The sequence below is a fragment of the Arabidopsis thaliana genome (assembly GCF_000001735.4).
Source record: "Arabidopsis thaliana chromosome 1 sequence".
Taxonomy (NCBI): domain Eukaryota; kingdom Viridiplantae; phylum Streptophyta; class Magnoliopsida; order Brassicales; family Brassicaceae; genus Arabidopsis; species Arabidopsis thaliana.
The window spans coordinates 28,925,498-28,947,679 of NC_003070.9; the positions used below are offsets into that span (position 1 = coordinate 28,925,498).

At 35.1% G+C, this 22,182-nt stretch overlaps 6 protein-coding genes, 1 long non-coding RNA gene and 2 other non-coding genes across 18 annotated transcripts; 5 read left to right on the forward strand and 4 right to left on the reverse strand.

The window, feature by feature from the left end:
- Positions 1-210: 210 nt before the first annotated feature.
- On the reverse strand, positions 211-1,894 carry AT1G76980 (patatin-like phospholipase domain protein). Of its 2 annotated transcripts, NM_001161001.2 has the most exons (2): positions 1,048-1,894; positions 211-643 (listed from the first exon to the last, which is right to left on the reverse strand). In NM_001161001.2, exons 1-2 carry the CDS (start codon positions 1,743-1,745, stop codon positions 589-591), a joined length of 753 nt encoding a protein of 250 aa, NP_001154473.1. In that variant the 5' UTR covers positions 1,746-1,894; the 3' UTR covers positions 211-588. The 2 variants fall into 2 exon arrangements, with proteins under 2 accessions (NP_001154473.1, NP_177824.1); NM_106349.3 differs by having other exon boundaries at positions 211-1,894.
- Positions 1,895-2,789: 895 nt separating this feature from the next.
- AT1G09697 lies at positions 2,790-3,207 on the forward strand. The gene has a single exon (NR_139676.1). It is a non-coding gene; the product is annotated as an other RNA (long non-coding RNA).
- A 3,414-nt stretch (positions 3,208-6,621) lies between these two features.
- Positions 6,622-10,874, forward strand: ACR3 (ACT domain repeat 3). 5 transcript variants are annotated; one of them, NM_001036212.1, is made up of 8 exons: positions 6,665-6,885; positions 7,842-7,960; positions 8,043-8,088; positions 8,170-8,284; positions 8,376-8,443; positions 8,538-9,260; positions 9,344-9,690; positions 9,775-10,053. In NM_001036212.1, the coding sequence occupies exons 2-7, from the start codon at positions 7,890-7,892 to the stop codon at positions 9,680-9,682; spliced, it is 1,362 nt and encodes a 453-aa protein (NP_001031289.1). In that variant the 5' UTR covers positions 6,665-6,885; positions 7,842-7,889; the 3' UTR covers positions 9,683-9,690; positions 9,775-10,053. The 5 variants fall into 5 exon arrangements, with proteins under 5 accessions (NP_565146.1, NP_001031289.1, NP_001117608.1 ...); NM_001124136.2 differs by having other exon boundaries at positions 6,862-7,745; positions 9,775-10,042; NM_106350.3 differs by having other exon boundaries at positions 6,622-6,885; positions 9,344-10,874.
- On the reverse strand, positions 10,089-11,700 carry AT1G09925. 2 transcript variants are annotated; one of them, NR_143545.1, is made up of 2 exons: positions 11,332-11,683; positions 10,089-11,153 (listed from the first exon to the last, which is right to left on the reverse strand). It is a non-coding gene; the product is annotated as an uncharacterized misc_RNA (transcript). The 2 variants fall into 2 exon arrangements; NR_143546.1 differs by having other exon boundaries at positions 10,857-11,229; positions 11,332-11,700.
- A 121-nt stretch (positions 11,701-11,821) lies between these two features.
- On the forward strand, positions 11,822-12,301 carry AT1G76994 (uncharacterized protein; the record flags this gene model as incomplete). The annotated part of the gene is made up of 1 exon (NM_001124137.2): positions 11,822-12,301. The coding sequence occupies exon 1, from the start codon at positions 12,140-12,142 to the stop codon at positions 12,299-12,301; it is 162 nt and encodes a 53-aa protein (NP_001117609.1). The 5' UTR covers positions 11,822-12,139.
- A 2,348-nt stretch (positions 12,302-14,649) lies between these two features.
- On the forward strand, positions 14,650-17,142 carry SKP2B (RNI-like superfamily protein). Of its 4 annotated transcripts, NM_001198486.2 has the most exons (5): positions 14,650-14,921; positions 15,369-15,608; positions 15,881-16,229; positions 16,325-16,466; positions 16,531-17,142. In NM_001198486.2, exons 2-5 carry the CDS (start codon positions 15,391-15,393, stop codon positions 16,902-16,904), a joined length of 1,083 nt encoding a protein of 360 aa, NP_001185415.1. In that variant the 5' UTR covers positions 14,650-14,921; positions 15,369-15,390; the 3' UTR covers positions 16,905-17,142. The 4 variants fall into 4 exon arrangements, with proteins under 4 accessions (NP_001185415.1, NP_001322101.1, NP_565147.1 ...); NM_001334757.1 differs by having other exon boundaries at positions 14,775-14,921; positions 16,325-17,138; NM_106351.4 differs by lacking the exon at positions 14,650-14,921 and having other exon boundaries at positions 14,989-15,608.
- Positions 17,143-17,212: 70 nt separating this feature from the next.
- On the forward strand, positions 17,213-19,330 carry AT1G77010 (Pentatricopeptide repeat (PPR) superfamily protein; the record flags this gene model as incomplete). Its single annotated transcript, NM_106352.2, has 1 exon — positions 17,213-19,330. The coding sequence occupies one exon, from the start codon at positions 17,213-17,215 to the stop codon at positions 19,298-19,300; it is 2,088 nt and encodes a 695-aa protein (NP_177827.1). The 3' UTR covers positions 19,301-19,330.
- A 15-nt stretch (positions 19,331-19,345) lies between these two features.
- On the reverse strand, positions 19,346-21,689 carry AT1G77020 (DNAJ heat shock N-terminal domain-containing protein). Its single transcript, NM_106353.4, has 9 exons — positions 21,284-21,689; positions 21,143-21,202; positions 20,970-21,052; positions 20,726-20,879; positions 20,510-20,639; positions 20,093-20,430; positions 19,936-20,016; positions 19,725-19,850; positions 19,346-19,639 (listed from the first exon to the last, which is right to left on the reverse strand). The coding sequence occupies exons 1-9, from the start codon at positions 21,368-21,370 to the stop codon at positions 19,559-19,561; spliced, it is 1,140 nt and encodes a 379-aa protein (NP_177828.2). The 5' UTR covers positions 21,371-21,689; the 3' UTR covers positions 19,346-19,558.
- A 367-nt stretch (positions 21,690-22,056) lies between these two features.
- On the reverse strand, positions 22,057-22,128 carry AT1G77040. The gene has a single exon. It is a non-coding gene; the product is annotated as a tRNA-Gln (tRNA).
- Positions 22,129-22,182: the final 54 nt, after the last annotated feature.

Sequence of the window (22,182 nt, forward strand, 5' to 3'; positions counted from 1 at the left end):
GAAAACGGCGTCGCTTTCCCTATAGGTTTGTCGTCGTTGACTTGTGCGCTAAAATAAAATTAAGAGCGTTTTCTAAACGCAAAAGAAAACGCGTTTAAACGAGAAGATGACTTCAAAGAGATAATCTCACACAAGTCCACAATGAAGACCAAACTCTATCATCAAACTCACCAGAAAAGGAACAGAGACACATAAAAGAGATTCACTCTTGTTGAAGTTGAAGTGAAGGCAACGATTACTTATTAAGTAGTCGGTAGTGAATCAAGTACATAAGATTTCAAAAAACATAAAATTTTGATATTTATTGATGAACATTGGTACACTATTATTAATGTTTTATGTTAGCAAACGCTGAAGTATCTATCTACAAATCATTATCAAGAACTCTATAGATACATTGCGTAGACTTACAAAAATAAAAACTCAGAGAACCACAAGAAGAAGAAGAAAGATAGAATCTTTGTGGTACATTGAAGACGATGTTCATGTCCTCTGGTTTTATAGACTCCACTAAACGTGTCTCGAGTATATGAACCGGTTAGTCTTCTTAGCCAAAGAAGTGAATAACCATTGAAGAACTTTTTCATTTCAATCTCGTGGATGTACATTCCAGAGGAAAGATAAGCATCCCCTGTTTTCATCCCTGTGTTAAGAAACCCCACAATTTAAACATTTAGAACACCAAAAGTTGTAGCGACGGCACAAGAGATTGTGTTACAAAATTAGGAAAAATAGACAAAGAGACTTAGGCATATAGTTCAAATCCCTCAAAGAAGTCTAAAACTTGAGGTCAAAATCTCGTGCAACCAACGCAACTAAATTGACACTTTCCATGACCATTAACTTCAAACCCACCAACGAAAAAAAACGACCAATTTCACAAACTCTTTACACGATTCACATGATGAAGAGAGAAGACTATCACAAAACAATTCAACACTAAAGGAAACTATCAAGAAAAACAAAGCTCAGAAAAAGCAAATTCTAGAACTAGATGCAAAACACCTCAACGGATTCCTAAATAAATTGGCCAGAGTTTGTGGATACCTTAGACTGTTTCGGCTTCGATCACTATTGCTTCTACTGCTACTACCACCACTGCTCTTTGAGCTCCCACTGTTGATCCTCGAGACAACACTTTGACTCCTACGAGATTCTGACAATCCATCCTTCCACCAATCTTTATCCTCTCGTTTCATCGACAGATCAGAGATCGAAGGTCTAGGAGAAGAAATCCAAGACCTTTTACTTGTCACAGAAGAATCATCATCATCATTATCTTTCTTCTTATTAGTCTTTTTCTTAGCACCCAAGCTAACAGGAAACACCAGTTTCAGAAGAAACCCACTATTATTAACACCTCCGTTTCGAATCGGATCCACCCATTTATCACTCTTCGTCTTCCTCACGACTTTCCTCGGCTTTTTTTCTCTCTGAGGCATTTCATCGAACACCTTCTCCTCCTCCGTGTTAACCTCAACGAGATCCTTCAACGAAAGCTCGTAACACGACTCGGGCATCTTACTAACCATATCCATAAGCTCACGCTGACCACGAGCGATGACTTGAGCCTTCGTAACAGGTGAGAGATTCTGGTAATTGTTGTGAAGATGAGCAGGACTTTTCGGTGGACTCGTTCTCCACAGAGGAGGCGAACAGACGCCGGAATCTGAATGATCATCGAAAGTTCTCGGAAAATTCAAATGGCTATCGAATGATTTCGACGAAAGATCGAAAATTGCCATGATTTTACTTTGAAGTTTGAAGGAACCAAAAAAAAATAAAAAAATCGAGCTTTTAGAATTGAGAGAAGTTTTTGAGTCTTCTTCTTGTTCACAACTCTCCCGTTAAACACGCCTTTCGCATCAATTATATATAATTTCTACAATTTTATAACATTTGTTTATTTGAAGACATGTATATATTGGAAATTCTAGAACTAAATAAATAAATTAATTTTGAGTTTAGGGTATGATTGTCATTTGGTTATATATGATGATTAGCTTATATGAATTTATTAATTATCAAGGAAAGCGTGCGACGGAGATAATCTAAGCCATTGATTATTTTATCAATACGATACGTATATTAAATGATAGTTTGATTTTATTTTCAGCACCATCAATTAGTTTTGGGGACTATTTACTCGTCCCTACTTGTTTACATGATGGAGCTTATTAAATGCTCTCGCCGTCTCGAAACTCGTAGTGGAAATAAAAATTAAACAAGAAAATGGATTTTGCTATCTTTTCCAAAATTTGTTTATCATTTTATATAACTGGAAATCTGAATCCTTGCTAGTTTGCTAGATTCGATTACAATCCCGTAATGCGATAAAATACGGGATTTAAATTAAGGATGGCTCTTTTTAATACTACTATTTATAAACAATTTTGATTCAAGTAATTTTTTCTACAGTTTAACATTTTAACATTTATTCAAAAATTTTAAAATATAAGATTCTAAACAAGTGTTAAAAATTTTAAAATATAAGATTTTAAACTTTTTATTAAACAAGTGTTGAAAATTTAAATTATGGATAAACCATATTAAATTTATAATATTTTTTTGGGGTTTGGATATTGTGCTATGGGTAAACCATATTGAAATCTATGAGATAAATGTTAAAAATTTAAATTATGGGAATTTCCTCACAACGGTCATACTTGTCTTTTACTTCGTAACAATTTATCAAGACAAACTTTTGAGGTATCTTATTTTTGAAACAGAGAATTGGGCCGTTGAAAGCGAGAGAAGGTCTTTGCAACGGTCATATTTGTCTCCGTACCGTTTTTTGTGGTTGCTTATCTTGGTTACTTAGTAAAAACACAATTACAAACAAGTGAGATACAAAAACTGTTAAAAACAAACTTTCATTCATAAAAAAACACTAACCATCCATCATTCATGATACAGAACAGAACAGAGCATTCCTTAATCATCCATGTTGACATGTTGTTGCTGTCTTCGTTAACCACCAAAAACATCAAGAAATAAGGAAAAAGAAAATATGTCTGAGAAAGCGTAAGGAATGATAAGTAGCATCAGGGACTACCAAGAAGCCTGAATCTATGTCCACTGATAACAAATTTGCACACGTCCCTTCATTCTTTTTGCTAAATGTCCACGTGTATTTGTCTTGTTGCTAGCGTTCACTATCTTCTCATGGTTCGTTTTTTCCTTAAATAATAAGACAACGTTAAGACATTACGCAGCCACTTACGTATGTTGTATACGTTCGACAGATATTTATTAATATTTTTTTTTCTTAAAACATCTATTTTGTTCATATTCGACTTTATTATTATCATTTTTGAATTATTCAGATAAGATTTTAATAAAACTAATCATATAAGTCATTATCATATAATGAAGAAATTACGCAACCCTATAGTTCTCTTTTTTTATTTTGTGGACGTGATCGATACCGTAAAGAATGTGAACCCGGATTGCGAAGATTTGAGGGATCCATATACCATTGGCCCGTTGGGTAATGAGTAGTGACCCAATATGTCACCAAACATTTTGCAGCTTTCAAGGGGTTTGATGCTTTTCAACCCAATTTGTTTTCCTTTTCTGAATATAATTAACGGACATTCTTTGATATCACAATAATTTCAAACTGTACAACTCTCCAAAATTCAAGAATGAATTTCTTATAATGTGTCAACCAATGATTTCTTTCATATTTAGAGGGAAAAAAAAACTGATGAGAGAGAACTCAGAGTAGCATGTAAAAAAGGTTATAGTTGGGCTGATTGTTGTTTGGGTGTGAATAATTCACGAATAGAAGAAGCAAAGCAATATTTGACCAAAAAAAAAAAGAAGAAGAAGTAAAGCAACAAGCCAAGTTCGCGTCAGAGGAGTGGGAAAATTGCCTACAAAGTTTGATGAACATAGGCTCATTTATATGAAAATTGCCTAATTTGTCATGTTTTGTTGATCTTGGATGATGTAATCATTTATCTGCTTGTCGCTGGAATTTATTTCTACGGTTGACTTATCCCACGGTGCAATACATGATCAATGCATATTGACGAATGAGGCAGAGGATATAAGGTGTGGAAGAATTCTTCATCTGTACAACATAGTTTGATCCATTTTTGAATTGGTAGTATATATATATCCATCTATCGAGCTACATACAACGATTCTTATTGTTACAAGCTAGAATAGTGGGTAGAACATGTGACTGAAAAGAAAAGAATCAAATTGTTTTAGAACACAATGTATCCAATGTTCTGCTGAGTAATCTCCAGGAATAATAACATAGTATTGACTATTGAGACATAACATCAAGATCATTATCCTTCTGGTTTTCTTGTCCAAGAAAAAAATAGTAGCTGTTGACTTTCAAAACTCAATGCATCATGTGTCAACAGGCTCTCAACTCAACAGAAACCACCAATCTTTATGAGTGGATCAAAGTGGTAAGCATTAAGTTTTTTTTTTTTTTTTTTTTTTTGTCTTGGTGAGAATTGTGCAATAAGGGTTGTTTCAAAAACAGTGTTTGAAGATATTCTTTTGTTGTTCAACATTTAAGGTGGGAGAGGTTGAGGCCATCACATGTTCCACTAAGCAATGTCCTTTGTAGGAAAAGCACTTTGGTGTAACTTTATTTTTTGTTTTGGTGTTGTAATAATTAGAAGAAATTAAATAGAGGATAATGGAATTAACAACGAACACAAAATGTGGAATACATTATTACTAAGCCTTTTGTACGTATATCTCCATTCACATCAATTTATAAAGCTAGCTTTTTTTTTTTCAAGAAATCTCTAGGCCTCTATCGTCATCAAAAACTCCCTTTCAATAGTCTTTTATGAGACAGTTCAAATTTAGGTATCAAAAGAAAACATTACGGAATTTACCAGCCACCCAAATGTGAAGAGAACCGGTCTTTCTCATCTCTAGTCGAAATTCAGCATTTATCTAAGTGTAACAACAATTTCATAATTATTTCTTATTAGGTTTTTCGGTGAGTTTGAACCGGGATATATATTTTGTAAAAATTTATACTATATATCTTATCAATATAAGAAAAAGAAGAAGAAGGATATGTATCTCAGAAGATTAGTTACATCTAGCTATTGATGCTTTCAAAGCCATAACAAAAAACGAAAGCCTTGGACTTGTTAGACTTATAATAAAAAAGTTTATCATTCAAAGATCCATTTCTTTATAATTTTTATAAGAATCTTTGTAGGAGTAGTGAATTATTGCAATTTTGGCTGATTATATGAGTACTGTTTGTGGTTGACAACAAAATAAGTGAACTGTTTGTGATGTATATATGTTTATATAAAGACAAAATGATGGTGTAGTTTAGCAAAATAAAGAAATTAAAGGACCATTGGCTGGGATAATTTTGGAGAAATGAAATAAAGAGAGAAAGAGAGTGACGTCGTAGGAATGTGGGGGAGGAATTAAAGAGATAAAAGGGAAAAGATACCGAATCTTCTCATGGTTTTGCAACTTGGTCGGTTCCAATTATTTTTCACACCCACTTTAAATCATAATATTGTAGGGAAATAATTTCAAGCTACATATTGTACATTCCGAGTTCCGACAGTACTGCATTCCGATATTTTAATTGATTCAAGTTTTGATTACATTTTTTCTTTTTGCTGATTTGGAAAAAAATCTTGATTTTGTATCGTCATCAAACGGTTGAATTTAGAGATTTATTGTATTTTATATATTCTATATAAACTTAACTTTTCTCGTGTTCAAGTAGTAGCTAGGTCGCCGACCTTCTGCATGAATCACATGTCTCGTAAGTTTAGAGTAGTAAGTTAAAATTCATTAATTGTATTGTCTCAAGAAACACGCATGATACAATAGTATTTTTAAAAAAAGAAAGTAAAATTTTTATTTTATTTTATTGTTTTCATATATTTCAGGATCGACCATGATCAGAAGTTTTCTAGATGATATCGACACGAAATGTCAGTCTATAGAAACCGTTAGCAGTGATCAGTGATCACTTATATAGTTGCTAAATTGACCGTTACTTGTCATCGTTTTATGTTTTATCTTATCACCCAAACTGTTTTTTATCCCACAGTAAACACAATTGATGACAACTAAACCAAATAATATACGTGTTTCAAACTTAAAAGAAGAAACAGCATCGTGGAAGATAGCCCATTCCCAGAGTGGCTATTTTGTAATTAATGAAGTTTTCCATGTCCTCGATCAAAACAACTAAGCGACAAAAAGGACCGCCCGTACTAACTCGTGAGATCCAAACGCTGCTACTTTCACGCGCCTCTACTACAAATTCCTCTTTGCACTAACCCAACATTTAATTTCTCAGATTATTGATGTAAATGATTTAATTACCAGTTTCAAGCTAATAATCAACGGTACATAACCACTTTAGCCAAATCGGTCTGGTTTGATTTATCCAAATTATTTTACACAAACCGATCTTGTAAGCTAACCACAATGCAAATAGCTAAATGGAGAGTATAGGACACGCGCTATAAAGAACGTGTGTGGGAGTGGGAATAGTTCATATTAATACCACCACTAACTATAATGTTCGCTTCGTCATATCTGACTAATTACTCATTAATTTATAAGGTTTTTATTTAGTTTCAATTAAATTATAAAAAGGTTTGTCGTACTATTCCACTAGATTCCTATTAAAACCTCTGACACAGAAAGAAGGGTTTCAATCTCATTAAAGAGAAAAGAAACGATTAGAGAAAGAGAAGAGGGTAGAGACTTCTTTTCTTTGTTTCTGTGGAGGCTCTTCTTCTTCTTCTTCTCTGTCTCTGTCTCTGTCTCTCTGTAATCTTCTGTGCTCTCCACAAATTTGTCTCTCCTCTCTCTCGCCGACTCCACAAATTTTGAGCTTCTTTTTTTGAAGTTCTTGAGGTAACTAAATCTCACTCTCTTTATAGTTTTACTTTGTTTGATTTTGTCAATTTTGACTCTTTGAATTCTGGGGTTTTCCATTAAAAAAACTCAGAAAGTTCTAAGATTTATCTCTGAATTGAGTAAGTTCTATTGAAATTGGCGTATGGATTCGACAGATTTTTGAGCACGATGTATGTTTTAAATTTCGATGTCGACGCACCATAAATTTTATATATATGAAATTGAAATCTTGATAACAACAGATTTGGTCTCATCTTCTTCAAGTTGTTGTTGTTGATGTGGCTGCTGCTTAGAGTAATGTTTGTTGCTGCAAGTTGGCTTATTGTCTAATCCGTTATATTATTATTTTATTTTATTTATATACAGTTGTGTTTCGATTTGTAACATTTTAGATTCCGTCTTTGACCAATTAAATCTTTCCTCCAAATAAAATATTTATTTTCTTGCTTTCATGTTTTTAATTTTGACAGCTACTACTACTAAGTTCGTTTTAAGCATCAATTCGTTTATGCAAATAGAGAGAATATCATGTCATGTCTTAAAAAACAAAGTTGCTCAGAAACAATCTTTTTTTGGTTTTGATTTTCAAGTTAGTAGTAGGAGGAGGAGGAGATCTTTTAGGAATCTATTCCTCTGTTTTTTTTCTTTGGTTGAGAAGGACCCAGAGAAACTCTTGTTTTGTTTTCAGAGAATCTCTGTTTGTGGTCTCTCTTTATGAAATCTTTATCTCTATCTTCTTTCAGATTCTGCTTCTTCTGTCTAGTTACTTAGTGGCCAAGATTCACTTATTTGACTCGGCAGGCAAAATCTACCGAATATCTTATCTTCTTGCAACTTGTTTATAGACTTAAAGCTGTGTACTTACTTTGTTTTGTTGCTTCTTCTTATCCTTTGTCTTGTTCTGTCTCTTGGTCGTGATATGAATTAGTTCTTTCTTCTTGGTTAAATTGCAGAACAAGTGAAAGAGCTTAATATCCACAAGACTCTTGTTTCTTTCTTAAATGGCTAAAGTTTATTGGCCTTATTTCGATCCTGAATATGAGAACTTGAGCTCCAGAATCAATCCTCCAAGGTAAATCATTATTACATTTCACACTTGAAACCCATTGATGCTACTTCCAAGAAGCTCATACTTTTTTTCTATGTTGTTGCAGTGTTTCTATAGATAACACTAGCTGCAAAGAATGCACTCTTGTCAAGGTAAGCATCTTCTTCCTCTGATTTTAGTTGATTCGATGATTAAACTGAGATTTTGATGCATTTGTGACTGTTAATTATTAGGTGGACAGTATGAACAAACCTGGAATACTACTTGAAGTTGTGCAAGTCCTAACCGATCTCGATCTCACTATCACTAAAGCTTATATCTCTTCTGATGGTGGATGGTTCATGGACGGTACTAATTTTGCATATATGTATATACATTCATAACTTATTATTTCATTACAATGAAGCATCTCACTGATTCTATTTTCACATCTTTTTAGTATTCCATGTCACCGATCAACAAGGAAACAAGGTTACTGATAGCAAAACCATCGATTACATCGAGAAGGTATATTCATATAAGCAGTAGTTTGTATAATATATGCAATTGGTTTGTTATGACATTATATGTGATTCTTTTTTTTTCTTTTTTCTTTTAAAAGGTGTTAGGACCAAAGGGTCATGCTTCGGCTTCACAAAACACTTGGCCTGGTAAAAGAGTCGGTGTCCATTCATTAGGCGACCACACATCGATAGAGATTATTGCTCGTGATCGTCCTGGTCTCTTGTCGGAGGTTTCAGCCGTACTAGCAGACCTCAACATTAATGTGGTGGCAGCTGAAGCATGGACTCACAACCGTAGGATTGCGTGTGTCCTCTATGTGAATGACAATGCAACTTCTAGAGCCGTTGATGATCCAGAAAGATTGTCTTCCATGGAAGAACAGCTTAACAATGTGCTGCGTGGGTGCGAAGAACAAGATGAGAAATTTGCTCGGACGAGTCTCTCCATTGGGTCGACTCACGTTGATCGAAGGCTTCATCAGATGTTTTTCGCTGATAGAGACTACGAAGCAGTGACTAAGCTTGATGATTCTGCTTCTTGCGGATTCGAGCCCAAAATCACGGTTGAGCATTGTGAAGAGAAAGGTTACTCCGTGATAAACGTGAGCTGCGAGGATCGACCAAAGCTCATGTTTGACATTGTATGCACGCTTACGGATATGCAATACATTGTGTTTCACGCCACGATTTCATCAAGCGGCTCTCATGCTTCTCAGGAGTATTTCATCAGACACAAAGACGGTTGCACTCTTGACACAGAAGGAGAGAAAGAGAGAGTTGTCAAATGTCTGGAAGCTGCAATCCATAGACGAGTCAGCGAGGTAAGTAAACACATTTTGTTGGTGTATGTTTCTTGCGTTAGAAGCAACAATACCTTAAGTTATTGTCTGAAATTTGATTATAGGGTTGGAGTTTGGAGCTCTGCGCAAAGGACAGAGTTGGATTACTGTCGGAAGTGACAAGGATTCTGAGAGAGCACGGGCTATCAGTGTCGAGAGCTGGTGTGACAACAGTAGGAGAACAAGCCGTCAACGTTTTCTATGTGAAAGATGCTTCAGGGAATCCAGTGGATGTGAAGACGATTGAGGCGTTACGCGGAGAGATTGGACACAGTATGATGATTGACTTCAAGAATAAAGTTCCGAGCAGAAAATGGAAAGAAGAAGGTCAAGCCGGAACAGGAGGAGGATGGGCCAAAACCAGTTTCTTCTTTGGGAATTTGCTGGAGAAGTTACTGCCTTGAGAGAAAAGGTAACTATGTGTGGATAAAACGTACTGTAAAATGTGTATTATGTATGATCTAGAGGGCCTTAGTGTGATGTATGACTTGGTCAGGGATTTTGGTGGTTTGCCCGAAGTCAAACCGAACCAAAACTGGTTTTCGGTTACTTTAGACTTTAGTCATAGTAAAATGAACATGTCTATAAATGAATAATATGCAACTCTTCCAATTGGTAGGCTTGCTTTTGTCTATGTAATATCAATCCTTCTTGTTATGTATTTATCTTTGGCCAAATGTGATATTTTCTGTAGTTTTAATCTCTTCTTTTCCTTCTATTTTGTAACTTCTTCGAATCTTTAATGTCAATATCATTGCAGTGAGAAAAATGGATTATATAATTCAGTGAGTATACAGAATATACACTTATAAATAGTACACAAGCCTAAAAAGTGATAAATGGGTGCATCTGCGGGTACTTTTGTTACAGTCGAAACTGAAAAAAAAACTAAGTCAACCGCTTGATGTTTCCATATCCTAGCGAATAATATTCTTTCTTCCATAACTTTCATGTAAGCAAAGTACTTAAGAGTATAAACTAAGTTTAAAAACATTGTTTAAACGAGAAAAAATAAGAATTTATATTACGCATGTATAACTTAGAACACTTCTTAGGGTTTGGATGTTATGTCCAATTAGTTTACACAAAATTAAAAAAATAACACTTATAAAAATGTGAGAATTTAATATGTGCAAAATATATTGAACCTATGACACTGCTTAAAGACCTCATATTATGTACAGGATGTTGTGTCCAATTATTTTACATATATTAAACTTTAACCTTTAAAAACAAAAATATTATGTGTATTTAAAAAGTTAAAACATTTTTTCTAAAATATTACATAAAAAGTAAAATAAAATTCTTAAATTTTAAATAGTGGTGTAAAAATCAAAATTAAAATATTTTTTATATTAAAATGTTAGAATTTAATATGTGTAAGATATATTGAACCTAGGACACCGCTAAAGGACCTCATACTATGGACGAGATGTTGTGTCCAATCATTTTACACATATTAAAAATTAACATTTTTTCTTAAAAATATTATATATATTTAATATAATTTTTTATCTAAAAATATTAAAAATTAACTTTAAACAAAAACTTGAATAAAAATTGCAAAAAAACTTTAAATATCCGTAGGAAAAAACTCCATTAATTAAAATTATAAAATATATGAATTTAAGTAAACAAGAAAATGGGCTGAGAATTAACCTTAAGCCTTGAGCCGTTCTCTGCCCCGTTAGTCGACGAAGAAACTCGATGAGTATTGGATCTTCTTCAACCTCACAGTAAAGCCCATTGACAAGGCCCATTAATGCGAGTCGTCAGCCGTTCTCTGCTCCCGTTTGTCGACGAAGAAACTCGATGAGTTTTTTCTGCATCTTCTACATCGTCAACTGATGCTCGTCCGTCGCTTTCACGGTCCCTCTCTCAATCGTAACGAATTACCAATAACAAGGTGAAATTAATTCAAAGATCCGACCTAAAAATCGTTCTCGATTAACTGGAGAAAGAAGATGGAAATCAAATTACGAAACTTTATCGTTTTCTCCGATCAAATCTTACGGATACGAGAATGAATTTATTGAAGAGATCATCGACTTACCTCAATATCGGAAAGGACCATCGGCGATCCTCTCTATAAGAACATAGAATTTGGAAAAGTTAGGGTTTTTTCTGTTTGGAAGAAGGAGGAGCGTGGAGATTTTTTGATTTCTCATGAAAGAAGAGATGCGTGAGACAGATTATGGAGATCAATCACGAAATCAGATGCTTTCCTCCGATCAAATCTAACGAATAGATATTGAGATGAAGAATGAAGTTATTGAGATCATCGGCTTACTTCAATATCAAAGGGACCATCGGCGATCCTCACTATAAAAACAGAGAACTTGAAAAAGATAGGATTTTTTTTTTTTCCGTGTGGAAGAAGAAGAAGGAGCGTACAGAAGTTTTTGATTTCTCATGAAAGAAGAGATAACCGTCATCTGTAGCAACCTAGACAGTATTTATAAGCAAAAAGTATACACAAAAAACAAAAAGGAAACTTTCGACTGATTTCCTTTTTTTTCTTTCTACTAGGTTTACGTTGTTTCCTTTTATTCAATTATGCTGTTAAACGGTAAAAAAAAAGGTCTAATAACGGTCATATTTCTCCTACTGCGTAATAATTTATCAAGGTAAAAAGTAATTTACTTGAGTGACTAAACCATTTTATGTATCATACAAAACTTTTGAAACAGAGGATATTCTCCAATGGCGAGGACAGAGCTCAAAGTTGAACCACGTGCCACTATTGCATCTAACTTTTATTTCGTTAGCCTTTTGATTCCATTCCCCTCTAAAGTTCTTTCATTTTTTGCAACGCTGCTTTCTCAACTGAGTAACGAGTTTCACATTAATGTTTTGATGCGATGATCAAGACTGTGGAAGAATGCTTCATTAGAATCCCTAATCTCTTACCTGTTAGGCCACTAGTGTTCAAAAACCGCCTTCAGGTACAGGAAGCTACCCCCAGCTCGGCTCCTGAACCCGATACTCGGTTTATTCTCGACCACAGAGTTCTGACTTGCTGAAGAACCATCAGTTTCAATCCCTAGTGACACGGCCAGAAGACTGGCTGCTACAGATATAGCTGATCCATTCTTTGACCCAGACGGATTTGCTCATAAAAACATATGAATTCACTGATATGAAAAGCTGACTCAAGTATATGTGAGTAGGAAGAAACACGTGCTAAATGAGGAAGAGCACGTGAAGACTAATCTAGATGCATTTGTCTATAAATAGTGAACGTAGACGTGTAATTAGCTTGTTGTTGTTAAGTGACATATGTGTCATTAAGAGAATGATATATTCAGTGATGTGCTGAGTAGTTCTCATCTGTAACAGAAACATAGTATCATTGTTGAGAAATAAATATTAGACTTTCCATTTCTCAACATTAACAAAATGGTGCGGTGAACTACACTAGAGTTTGCAAGCTGATATAACTCATTGTACTCTTTGCATTCGATTAATATACAACAGAAAAGTTCATTGACTAACGATCCATGGTCCAAAATTTCACCAGTCAAAGAGTTTTGGGCCTTTAATCAAATTGGTGCATTGACTTGGGCATGAGAATGGGTCCATTGACTTAGCACAAGCAGTATATAATAATATGCAACATATATAATCCAGTGAATAGGTTATGGGTGGGTGATCATTGTGTTTCTCTGTAGTTTAATTAAGTATTAAACGTAATTATTTTTATTTATGAAATACTAAGTTTCTCCTATTAAAATAAGGTTGAGTATATGCCCTTGAATTTGGGGAGGGCTAATGCAAAGTAGATATGTGACAAAGTGGAAAAGCAATTAAAAGAAAACGGCATAGAGTGCGGCCTCGGGTAAGGCTAACAGCTAGCTTTCTCTACATATGCACGACACTAAGAAAAAAGTAAACGGCTTGATGTTTCCATCTCTTATCGAACAATATTGTTTAAAGAATACAGCTTGTGTATTGACTTTCAAATCTTTTATATATTCCGTGAGGATGCAAAGAAAACAAGCCGTCGAATTCATGTTATCTATTTCTTTTCTTGAGCATATGACAGATTTTGATTTAATTACTTTTTGTTGACATGTCGAAAGAATTGAAACTACGATAGATTCCTTACATATATGAATATATCCCTTTATAAAATTAGTTACCATATGTTCTCTTTGTTACATGTTGTTGAATCATAGCAAATTACAAATGGATGATAAACTTATGGTTAATGAGATACTATAGAGTAATCAAAACCGTAAGATAACTTAACTATCAGTATAAATGATACATTGAAAAATGATAACTACTTGATTACCATGATCGGATGAAAACTTGGTTAATTAATAACATAACTTGTACTAATTATCACAGAACTAACTGAATCTTGGGTTTTAGGATGATATGGGAGGTGGAGGGAATGAAGAAGATTTGGTGGGAAGCTGCCCCATTAGAGCAAAAAACGTGCCCACCAACTCAAAGGCCTCATTAGCCCCCAATGTGCATTTTTGTTATCTTTACCAGTTGCGTTTTTTCTTCTGTTTTAAAAAAAAAAATATATCTCATAGTTTGTTTTAATTCAAGGTGCATTTATTTCCTGGCTATTAAATCTGCAATTCTTGTACAATAGTTCTTGTCTTTTTCATGAAAATAGGTTTTGTTTTATTTGCACAAGATAAAATATCTTCGAAGCTAGTAAAATAGTAAAAGAAGGAAAGAGTCCATTAAGTTTATAGGTGCATGTGGGTTTCACAGAGAGTTCAGAAAATACAAATAGAAAGCTATACTTTTTACAATGGAGATTATTCTTTTGTGTAACGTTTTTATGTAAGATAATGTCATTTTATAAGTTACTAATTCACTCTTTTTTATTATTTTTGTTGGTGTTGTTTTTCTACTTCTATAGATACAAAAACATAATATTTGAGTTGTTTTACACTGTCTTGTAAGTTCTAATTGATTAATGTTATGAACTTAGTTTATGCAACGTTCTACAAACAAAGAGCTAATTTTACACCAGCAAAAATCCCTCAAGTCCTACAATTATATGTCCATCACAACCGAGTTCGAACAATCATATAATAATTATTTTTGTTAATGAAACGAGGAACGTATGATATGAGAAAAGGTCATTTCTTAATTTAAATAAATGAAACAGTGATATATCTTTGGACGTTATCTCTCGACTTGTAAACGAGTTTAATTACATTATGCGACTCAACTTTGTAATCAATTATTTAAAGTTCTCAATTTTTGTCAATTCCGTTACGTAAATTATTATTAGATTAACAATTTCAATAAGATAACTTCTCTTGAATATTTTCCGAATATTTCGTTTTAATTAGATATTACAACTATGGTTATAAAAATAAAATAAAATAACCGTAAAAGAGTCGTCGAATTTGGAATATAATTTGTAATAGTACTGTATTCTCCTGTCAGTTTTAGACACGTGGCAGTTCACGTGTCATATAGTCATAACCCGTACGTTTACTCTTTGCCTCTTTCCCTTTTATATTCAAAACTCCTTTTTGATTTTGTCTATCTTATCTCGTGAATCGTTAATTCGTTATCAAAAGAGCTTAAAAAGCTTTAAAAAATTAACGGATTAGTAATAATTCAACCGAAGAGAAACCCAAGGCACCGAAGAACACGATTTCAGAGGTATGATCCGGAAAAAAAAATCCAAAGTTTTGATCCTTTTGTTTTTTGGTGAGCAAAAAAACTGGTCCTACGCTAGTCAATGGACATTCTCCTAAATTTTTGTCTCTGTTTTTTTAGATTGTAAATTATAAAGTAATTTCTCCAACTTTCTGGAAAAATCCATCCAGCAAAAGAAAAGAATAATTGGTTTTATTGATCAAAGATCTTCAGTTTTCAAAATTAAGCACTAATTATGGGGTTTTGTTTATTAATGTCCTAAAAAAGAGTTACACATAGAGAGACATTAATGCTTGCAGTTTAGTTTAAAGAGTTTTAAGACCATATCTCACTCAATCCTTATTTCCTTACATTTGTCGTCTTTTGATGTCATAGACTCAGAGATATTTATTTATCTTCTTTCTCTCTCATTTCTCATTCTCATATTTACTTTTGATCTCGTGGTGTTAGAATCAAAGAAACCGCTTCAAGGATGGTGAGTGAAGGAGCAACAAGAAAAGAACTTAACCTCTGTTTCGAGAATATGAAGATGGAAGGAGTTTTGATCTCTGAGTGGAAAGATATCCCTGTGGAGCTTCTCATGAAGATTTTAAACCTTGTTGATGATCGGACTGTGATCATTGCTTCTTGTATTTGTAGTGGCTGGAGAGATGCTGTTTCCCTTGGCCTCACTCGCCTCTCCCTCTCTTGGTATGTCTCTGTTTCATTCTTTGTTTGATTGTGTTATGATGTTTGTATTAGAAGATACTTATATGCGAAAAAGTGTTTTGGGATTTGAATAAATATTTGGATTGATGGATGATAAATTGATGAGACCATGCCTGGTGATTGAAAGAGTCAAACTTTTTTATGATTTGGTCAGATTTTTGTTATGAGGACAGTTTCTGGATGACTGATCACAATTTGTATTTAACTAGGAGGATGATTTTGATTTTTGTGTTTGCTTGTTGTTTGTTCTTTAGGTGCAAGAAGAATATGAACAGTTTGGTTCTATCTCTTGCTCCCAAATTCGTAAAGCTTCAGACTTTAGTACTGCGACAGGACAAACCGCAGCTTGAGGACAACGCGGTGGAAGCCATAGCAAATCACTGTCATGAGCTACAAGATTTGGACTTAAGCAAAAGCTCGAAAATCACTGACCATTCCCTATATTCACTTGCTCGTGGTTGTACTAACCTGACTAAACTCAACCTTAGCGGCTGCACTTCGTTCAGCGACACTGCTCTTGCGCATTTGACAAGATTTTGCAGGAAGCTCAAAATTCTGAATCTTTGTGGTTGTGTTGAAGCTGTATCTGACAATACATTGCAGGTGGCTTTTAAAGATTCAACTCTCTCTAATACTATTAGCTTTCTATGTTCTTTGTCTCGATGATAACCGACCAATTCTTCATCCGTTTTGTGCAGGCTATTGGAGAAAACTGCAATCAGTTGCAGTCACTAAACTTGGGATGGTGTGAGAATATAAGTGATGATGGAGTTATGAGTTTAGCTTATGGTTGTCCTGATTTAAGAACTCTTGATCTTTGTAGCTGTGTTCTAATCACAGGTAAAACCGAGAAACCCGAACCAGAGTTTCTTTGTCATCTCTTAAACATTTCTTGTTGTTACAGATGAGAGTGTTGTGGCTTTGGCGAATCGGTGCATTCACTTGAGGTCATTGGGGTTATACTACTGCAGAAACATTACAGACAGAGCAATGTACTCTTTAGCTCAGAGCGGAGTCAAGAACAAACACGAGATGTGGCGAGCGGTAAAGAAAGGAAAATTCGATGAAGAAGGACTAAGAAGCCTTAACATTAGTCAATGCACTTACCTAACACCTTCAGCTGTTCAAGCTGTCTGTGATACATTCCCTGCTCTCCACACTTGTTCAGGCAGACATTCACTTGTCATGAGCGGTTGTTTGAATCTACAATCTGTTCATTGTGCTTGTATCCTTCAAGCTCACCGCACTCACACCGTTTACCCTCACCCGGCGCATTGAAACGGTGTGTGAGCCAGAGGGTCTACTACTCTCTAGTATGTGTGTACATACATATAACCATATGGTGTTAATAAAGCTTCTTTGAGTTCCTTCTTTGTCTTTGATGCAATCTTAAGATTTTAACATTACCTAGTCTTGAAAATCTTGTAATGAATCGCGAAATACTTATTTCTTCTAACAATTTGTTTAAGTTGCATCCATCAATCAATAATCATATCATTAAAGAATGAATAACACAGAAATAAGATGATGCTGCTTTGCATGTGAGACTAAACCGGAACCGGAAATGGTTAAAACCAAATCGGAAAATGATTTTGAAGTACAATAGTAGTTACAGGTTTTATCTTTCAAGTAGTTTTCTCCAAGCTATGGAAGTAGATTGTCGGCGTTATTACGTACGTCTTCTTCAATCATGCAGCAGCAGAAATCGCGAAACTTTATGGAGACAAACCAATGGATTGCTCTTGAAGAAGGGTTTTCTTAGTTCAATTGTCATTGTTGCTAACCATCTCCTCCAAATGTACTCCCGGTCTGGTAAAATGGGAATTGCGCGGAACTTGTTCGACGAAATGCCTGATAGAAACTATTTCTCGTGGAACACTATGATTGAAGGGTACATGAATTCTGGGGAAAAGGGAACGTCTTTGAGGTTTTTTGATATGATGCCAGAAAGAGATGGGTACTCTTGGAACGTGGTTGTTTCCGGGTTTGCTAAAGCTGGTGAGCTAAGTGTCGCTAGGAGGTTATTCAATGCCATGCCGGAAAAAGATGTTGTGACGTTGAACTCTCTGCTTCATGGATATATTTTAAACGGTTATGCAGAGGAAGCTCTGAGGTTGTTTAAAGAATTGAATTTTAGCGCTGATGCGATCACATTGACGACAGTTCTTAAAGCTTGTGCTGAGTTAGAAGCTTTGAAATGTGGGAAGCAGATACATGCTCAGATTCTGATCGGTGGTGTTGAATGTGACTCGAAAATGAATAGTTCTTTAGTTAATGTGTATGCAAAGTGTGGTGATTTGAGAATGGCAAGCTATATGCTGGAGCAGATTAGGGAACCTGATGACCATTCTCTATCTGCCTTAATTTCAGGTTATGCAAATTGTGGGAGAGTGAATGAGTCTAGAGGACTTTTCGATAGGAAAAGTAACAGATGTGTAATTCTATGGAACTCTATGATTTCAGGCTATATTGCTAACAATATGAAAATGGAGGCATTGGTTCTTTTCAATGAGATGAGGAATGAAACCCGGGAAGATTCTCGTACGCTGGCAGCGGTTATAAATGCTTGCATCGGTTTGGGCTTCCTAGAGACTGGTAAACAAATGCATTGTCATGCTTGTAAATTTGGGTTAATTGATGACATTGTTGTAGCTAGCACTTTGCTTGACATGTACTCCAAGTGTGGAAGCCCAATGGAAGCTTGCAAACTTTTCAGTGAGGTCGAATCCTATGACACTATCTTACTTAACAGTATGATCAAGGTATATTTCAGCTGCGGAAGAATCGATGATGCAAAACGGGTATTTGAGAGAATTGAAAATAAGAGCTTGATTTCTTGGAACTCAATGACTAACGGATTCAGTCAAAATGGTTGTACTGTTGAAACTTTAGAGTATTTCCATCAGATGCATAAGCTGGATTTGCCTACAGATGAGGTTAGCCTCTCTAGTGTCATTAGTGCGTGTGCAAGTATATCTTCTCTCGAACTCGGTGAGCAAGTTTTTGCGAGGGCAACTATTGTTGGTCTTGACTCTGATCAAGTAGTATCATCTTCTCTCATTGATCTCTACTGCAAGTGTGGATTCGTTGAGCATGGCAGGAGAGTATTCGATACAATGGTTAAATCAGATGAAGTACCATGGAACTCAATGATATCAGGTTATGCTACGAATGGTCAAGGATTTGAAGCGATTGACTTGTTCAAGAAAATGAGTGTTGCTGGTATAAGACCTACTCAGATCACTTTTATGGTTGTTCTAACAGCATGCAATTACTGTGGTTTAGTCGAAGAGGGACGAAAATTGTTTGAGTCAATGAAGGTTGATCATGGTTTTGTTCCAGATAAAGAGCATTTTTCATGTATGGTTGATCTTTTGGCTCGTGCTGGTTATGTGGAAGAAGCTATAAATCTTGTAGAAGAGATGCCTTTCGATGTGGATGGAAGCATGTGGTCATCTATTCTAAGAGGATGTGTAGCAAATGGATATAAAGCCATGGGAAAGAAAGCTGCTGAGAAGATTATAGAGCTTGAACCTGAGAACTCAGTTGCTTATGTGCAGTTGTCCGCTATATTCGCAACCTCGGGAGATTGGGAAAGCTCGGCGCTTGTAAGAAAACTGATGAGGGAGAACAATGTGACAAAGAATCCAGGTTCTAGTTGGACTGATTGTTGAATGAATACTCAATTTGAGTGTATAGCATAACACTGATAGAAAGAAAATTACAACAAAACAGTATAGCAATCTTGTAATGATTACAAAGTAGTGGAGTTTTTCTTCTTTTAGAAAATAAACTTATTTTAACAATTTGTTAAGTTTGATCCCATCAATTATCATCATTACATATATTTATAAAGAATTAATAACTTAAGAAGCTGCATCACATTTCACATGTGAGACCCATCAAATTGAAATATTTGAGTGTGGTATTGATCATTTGCCTTTGTATACAATTTCATCATCGTCTACATCGAATGCTGGATTGCAGAGACATCTGAAAAGTCTACCAATCCCCTGTAAATGTCAAATCAAGAATCTAAGTTTCTGTTTTTACATTATTATTCATAGAAATGACTTGAAAAGTGAGAATCTATTGTACCTGAGTAAGCAGAGGAGTTCTGTATGAAAGTGGTTGTGAAGAATCGTCATCGCTGCTACTGTCATCATCGTCGCTGTCTTCATCTTCTTTTCTTGATGTTGTACCGTTCTTCGATTGCTTTTCTTGCTGCACAAGCCAACAACAATCTTGAATCAGCACAAGAAACATAAACAGATCAGATAATGTGATTATGGTAAATGTTATTGAAAACCTGAAAAATCTTCCCAAGAATCTTGAGAGCCATTGCTCTAGACTTGAGCTCCTCCTTTCTCAAATTGTTTTCGCGAAAGACCTAAACCAGTTTTTGTCAAGAATCTTATGTCTGAGATTTCGAATATAAGCAACAGAATATCTAAAGCACTACTCACCATCTGACACACATGTAACAGAGTCACTTCAATGTCGACAACATTAAGTTTCCACAAAGATCCCATCAATGTTTCTTTGTTGGTCTGAATATGAGACTCTAACTCATTTGCTGGACTAGTCCCATCTTTCTTTAATCTCCGGTTACTCTCTTCTTGCAGCTGAAGTAACTGTAAAGCTCCTTTAGCTGCACTAATCTGTGATTTCCAAGAATGACCTTTGTTCCTAACCCATTCAGCTACAAATGGAACTCCTAAGTAAAGAGCTCTCTTCCCAAGTTCTTGAGCTGCTTGTCTTGTGTATACATATCCAATTGTATGCAACATATCCGCTCCAAAAGCTTCATTCATAAGACTTCAATTCAGAATGAGAGGAAATGTAAAAGTAAAAGAAAAAGAAGGAAGGAGAAAATACAGTACCTGCATCTGAAAGTCTCTTGGCTTCAGATTCTGCGCGGCTTATGAATCCTTCTTTGTCTCCGTGGACATATTGACTCAGAAAATCTTTGAGAAACCTTGAAAGGTTTTCTTCTCTTTCTTTCTGAACAGCCTGCAAAAGAAACAAAGATCTTTCTTTATGTAAGATCAGATCAAGAAGATGGTTATATTAGTTATAACATATGGTTTTTGATTTGCCTTTAGTTTGTCTTGAAACTGATCAGAGTTTTCGATTTCAGAAGCCATTTGAGTGGAAGCCATTGATGCAACAGCCAAGTGACCGATATAATCCTCGAATAGTTCACTTCCGAAAAGAAGAGCGAAAACAGCCGTTGGATCAACCATTGTTTCTCTAATTGATCAAAAACACCATTAAACATTGTCAAATAAAGAAGAGAGAAACACATAATAAAAAAGGAGAAAAAAAAGAAGAAAAAATTACTTGGGAGCTGAGAATTTTCCAGTCCGATCATACGCTTCACGATGAACAGGATCACTTAGAACCTGGTAAGCTTCACCAAGAACCTGTCTCCAAGAAGAAGAGAAAACACTTGATTTGATCAAAATAATATTATAACAAGAAAAATGAATGACATTAAAAGAATTTTAACTTGCCTGAAACTTTTCAGCAGCTAGAGGATCACCTTGATTCTTGTCAGGATGAACTTGTCTTGCCTAAAGATTTAAGAATCAGTCAGACCAAAGACACACAGATCTATGTCACAACTCAAAAAGAAAAAAGAGAGAAAAACTAACCTTGATGTAATAAGCCTTGCGAATCTCTTCCTCAGAAGCAGAGGGAGTGACACCAAGAACATCATAATACACTGTTTCCTTCACCATGATCAGACAAAGATGTGGAAGGAGTTTCAGGAAAAGATGTGTTGATAATCGAGTAGATAAGAAAAGAAACGCTTGGTTTGGTGTGTGTGAAGCTTTTAGGAGATGTGGGGAAGAAGAAGTTCACAAAAGTGTTCTTTCTTGATCTTGATCTGCTTCAAGAAGCTGAAAAAGAAAAGAGATTGGCTTTACAGTGATGATCTGCACTTTTCTAATAAACTAATTGCGCCGCTTTTGAGCGGGGGACTACAACAACACTCTCTCTTTTTAACTGTCTACTTAGTGCTTTTTATCATTCATTTCATGTCCTCTTTTTCTCTTCTTCCTCCTTTTTGCTTATTCTCCATTTCAAAATACTTGTTAGGCAATGATTTAGACATTTCCATTAGACCCTAAAGAGTATAGAGTTTAAAACACGATCGCGTTTGGACCTCGTAACATGATTGCATTATGGATTGTTGAGCGTTGCAGAAGAAATAATACATATTTCAAGAGACTGATACAGGGAAGTTATTATTATATTAGCTATGAATCCGGTTAGATATTTTTACCCAACCTGTTTTATGGATAATAACTTCTATCTACTTACAGATACACTTTGAATACGCTTAACTTTTGAGTTGGATTTCAAGGTGAGTCACGGATCACAGAATCACAATCAAAAAGGAAATGGCTAATGAAAAAAATAAAGGTCCTACCGGGAGTCGAACCCAGGTCGCTGGATTCAAAGTCCAGAGTGCTAACCACTACACCATAGAACCTTGTTGTACTATACCTGATGTCATCATTACTTAACCTGACATGAAACAACGAAT

Bases quoted from the DNA above. Each gene is read 5' to 3' on its own strand.
- AT1G76980 (NM_106349.3), bottom strand. From the start codon at position 1,745: ATGGCAATTTTCGATCTTTCGTCGAAATCATTCGATAGCCATTTGAAT.
- ACR3 (NM_106350.3), top strand. From the start codon at position 7,890: ATGGCTAAAGTTTATTGGCCTTATTTCGATCCTGAATATGAGAACTTG. The intron at 7,961-8,042 runs GTAAATCATTAT...ATGTTGTTGCAG, and splicing joins TCCAGAATCAATCCTCCAAG to TGTTTCTATAGATAACACTA. The intron at 8,089-8,169 runs GTAAGCATCTTC...GTTAATTATTAG, and splicing joins AAGAATGCACTCTTGTCAAG to GTGGACAGTATGAACAAACC.
- SKP2B (NM_001198486.2), top strand. From the start codon at position 15,391: ATGGTGAGTGAAGGAGCAACAAGAAAAGAACTTAACCTCTGTTTCGAG. The intron at 16,230-16,324 runs GTGGCTTTTAAA...CGTTTTGTGCAG, and splicing joins TATCTGACAATACATTGCAG to GCTATTGGAGAAAACTGCAA. The intron at 16,467-16,530 runs GTAAAACCGAGA...TTGTTGTTACAG, and splicing joins TAGCTGTGTTCTAATCACAG to ATGAGAGTGTTGTGGCTTTG.
- AT1G77020 (NM_106353.4), bottom strand. From the start codon at position 21,370: ATGGTGAAGGAAACAGTGTATTATGATGTTCTTGGTGTCACTCCCTCT. The intron at 21,053-21,142 runs GCAAGTTAAAAT...TCTTGGAGACAG, and splicing joins TAGCTGCTGAAAAGTTTCAG to GTTCTTGGTGAAGCTTACCA. The intron at 20,640-20,725 runs GCAAATCAAAAA...TTTCTTTTGCAG, and splicing joins AGTTTCAAGACAAACTAAAG to GCTGTTCAGAAAGAAAGAGA.